This window comes from Cupressus sempervirens, chromosome 11 (genome assembly GCF_028749045.1).
Source record: "Cupressus sempervirens isolate cs-2001-9-10 chromosome 11, ASM2874904v1, whole genome shotgun sequence".
NCBI classification, from domain to species: domain Eukaryota; kingdom Viridiplantae; phylum Streptophyta; class Pinopsida; order Cupressales; family Cupressaceae; genus Cupressus; species Cupressus sempervirens.
Genome location: NC_143128.1, coordinates 222624623 through 222626036, shown reverse-complemented (window position 1 = coordinate 222626036; position 1414 = coordinate 222624623). Strand labels below are relative to the sequence as shown.

Below are 1414 nucleotides of genomic sequence, written 5' to 3'. Positions count from 1 at the left end.
TTTTTGGCACTCGGTAATAGCTTGTACGGTGCAAATTTTTAAAGTTGTGAGTTTTAAATTTAAATTTATATTTCTCACAAACATTCCATGGGACATTTTGTCAAACAATTCTCATGCCCTTTATATTCCTCCGCTAGTATTAATCCACACCTAAAAAGGTATCAGTTAATACAATCACACCTACACTACAGCAGAAAGTGGGAGAACAATGGAGATAGTCAATAAACCCCAATTTCATATTTCAATATAATACAAAATTGGCAATTCAGAATTGCATCACTAGAAAACAGGACCGCCTAAACTTCTAGAAAACTACACAAAAATAAATACTATATAAGTATTTGGGCTAGATTAATAAACACTAGTTTCTCGCTGCAAATTGATAAACACTTGTTTCTAGAAAAGAATCTATTGTCAAACGCCTTCAAATATGCCAGGGAACTCAAACTTTGATGAAACACTAACAATTCAGACAACTATAGGAAATCACAAACTCCGATCCAACTCCAATTAGAAGGATTGCTAGCGATGAAATTTGTATTCCGAGCTGTTCTATTCACAACAGGCTATTTGATAGAGTAATTGAACCATTTGACGGCATCATCACAAATCAGCGTGGAGAGATAGTTCTAAAGTAAAAAAAAATTTTGTCATGATCAAAATTTAAATCCATTGCAATCAGCAAAGAATTTCTTGAAGAAGCTTATATCTCTTCTTTAATTTTCTGTCCATGCTGTCTCCTAAATCAGATCTTTTCTTCTTATCCAACAAATTGCTTCTCCGTCCATCAATCTGAACACAATTTCTTTTTCTCAAATTCCTCTTGCCATTGCTATTGTGGGTTATATTCGTACACTTTTCAAACGCTGCAGAATTTCTAACACTTTTCACAGAATTTGTAATATCAAATTCCTCTTGAATAGCGGAACACCAGTCACACAGTTCACTCATGCTCTCAAAGAATTCTCTGCTGCAATATCTGCCCAACAAAGAAAAAAATCAATTAACGAATCCACTGATGAATTCTTATTTCTAAAATCAAACATCCGATGCTATATATGGAGAGTGATTATTAACATACTGATGCTGGAAACGAATCAAACATTTTGGGCAGTGGAATAGAGAGATCTGAAAGCCCACATCGCCACACATACTGCACTCCATTGTTGTTTCTTCTATGAATGAGATTTTAATAGTGCAGCTTAAATGGCAAAATGCTTCTTTGCAATATAGAGTCTAAAAGAAGGGGAAAATGGTGGGAAATTGCATTGCCAAATAGAATAATGGCATTTCATTAAAAAAGAAAGGAATGCGTGGAAGTAACGTTTGGGTGGAATGAACATCGTAAAGAACGTCTTTCTACACGCTACCAGCATATGTTGACTTGACTCGGAATGTTGACAATGTATATTTT

The 1414-nt window shown here is 34.6% G+C and overlaps 1 protein-coding gene across 1 annotated transcript; it reads right to left on the bottom strand.

The window, feature by feature from the left end:
* Positions 1-678: 678 nt before the first annotated feature.
* On the bottom strand, positions 679-1164 carry LOC149528963 (uncharacterized). The gene is made up of 2 exons (XM_089808093.1): positions 1082-1164; positions 679-979 (listed from the first exon to the last, which is right to left on the bottom strand). Exons 1-2 carry the CDS (start codon positions 1162-1164, stop codon positions 679-681), a joined length of 384 nt encoding a protein of 127 aa, XP_089664219.1.
* Positions 1165-1414: the final 250 nt, after the last annotated feature.